Genomic DNA, 974 nt, shown 5'->3' on the forward strand with positions numbered 1-974 from the left:
AACATAATATACAAGGTTATAGATTACATATACAAATTATTCAAGTGATATTTAAAATATTTACAATACAAATATATATATACATGGTATTTTACAAACTATATAACATGATAATATTTTCAATATATATACATAGTATTTACAAATTAGAAATATATACAGTATTTAATTATTTAGACAAGCATTCTCTTAGAAGTAATCTCATTAAATCTTTCTCTTCCTCGTTCCAGTTCTGTCCTTCTTCTTCTAATCCAGACCAATCAACAGTCTCCTCAGATTCAAGTTCGTCTTCCCTATAAAATTATAAATATAAGTAAAATAATTTGAAAAATATAAAATAATTTAAAAACTTACTCTAAACTATAATGACCGTGAGCCAGTGTATGTATTTTATCATCTAGCACCACTCTTTTGTCATCAAAGTTATTAAACGTTAATTTGTTTGATTTTATTGTCATCAGTTGATGTTTGAATGACCTTATCGAGACGTTCTCCTTGTATAACTCTAATCCAACTTCTCCAAACAGACACTTAACATGATCCTCAAGAGTCATATGGTTTTTAACCACATGTTGTCTTATCCCCTTGGCCTTGATCTTTTCACCACCAACTTTATCCTTGTCGTTCTTATCTCTCACCGCATCCTCTTCTCCTGCATATATGTTGTACGCATATGACTTGGCCCTCAGCGCACAAAATTCGGTTATTATATTTCCATCCATCTCATCAGAGAAGAACCCAGGCACCTTCTTCCTATCTGGTATATAGCATGGGTGGTCACGGGGTAGGTTGGCAGTATCCATCCGGTCCAGTAAGATAGGATTAGTAGCCAGGTCCTCGTAAAAGTCCTCAGTATCTATATGATATATCAATGAATCTAGAAAAAGAATGTTAAATTAATATATTATATACATGAGAATAGTTTTAGTATATTTACCTGTGTCAGTGTACATAAGCTCGATTTTATCACCATA

The 974-nt window shown here is 31.8% G+C and overlaps 1 protein-coding gene across 1 annotated transcript; it reads right to left on the reverse strand.

The window, feature by feature from the left end:
- Window positions 1–122: 122 nt before the first annotated feature.
- LOC111035435 lies at window positions 123–968 on the reverse strand. Its single transcript, XM_022317048.1, has 3 exons — window positions 938–968; window positions 355–877; window positions 123–293 (listed from the first exon to the last, which is right to left on the reverse strand). The coding sequence occupies exons 1-3, from the start codon at window positions 951–953 to the stop codon at window positions 170–172; spliced, it is 663 nt and encodes a 220-aa protein (XP_022172740.1). The 5' UTR covers window positions 954–968; the 3' UTR covers window positions 123–169.
- Window positions 969–974: the final 6 nt, after the last annotated feature.

This window comes from Myzus persicae, unplaced genomic scaffold (genome assembly GCF_001856785.1).
Source record: "Myzus persicae strain clone G006 unplaced genomic scaffold, MPER_G0061.0, whole genome shotgun sequence".
Lineage (NCBI taxonomy): Eukaryota > Metazoa > Arthropoda > Insecta > Hemiptera > Aphididae > Myzus > Myzus persicae.

Coding starts and splice junctions, on each gene's coding strand:
- LOC111035435 (XM_022317048.1), bottom strand. Junction 294..354: donor CACGGTCATTATAGTTTAGA/GTAAGTTTTTAA, acceptor ATAATTTTATAG/GGAAGACGAACTTGAATCTG.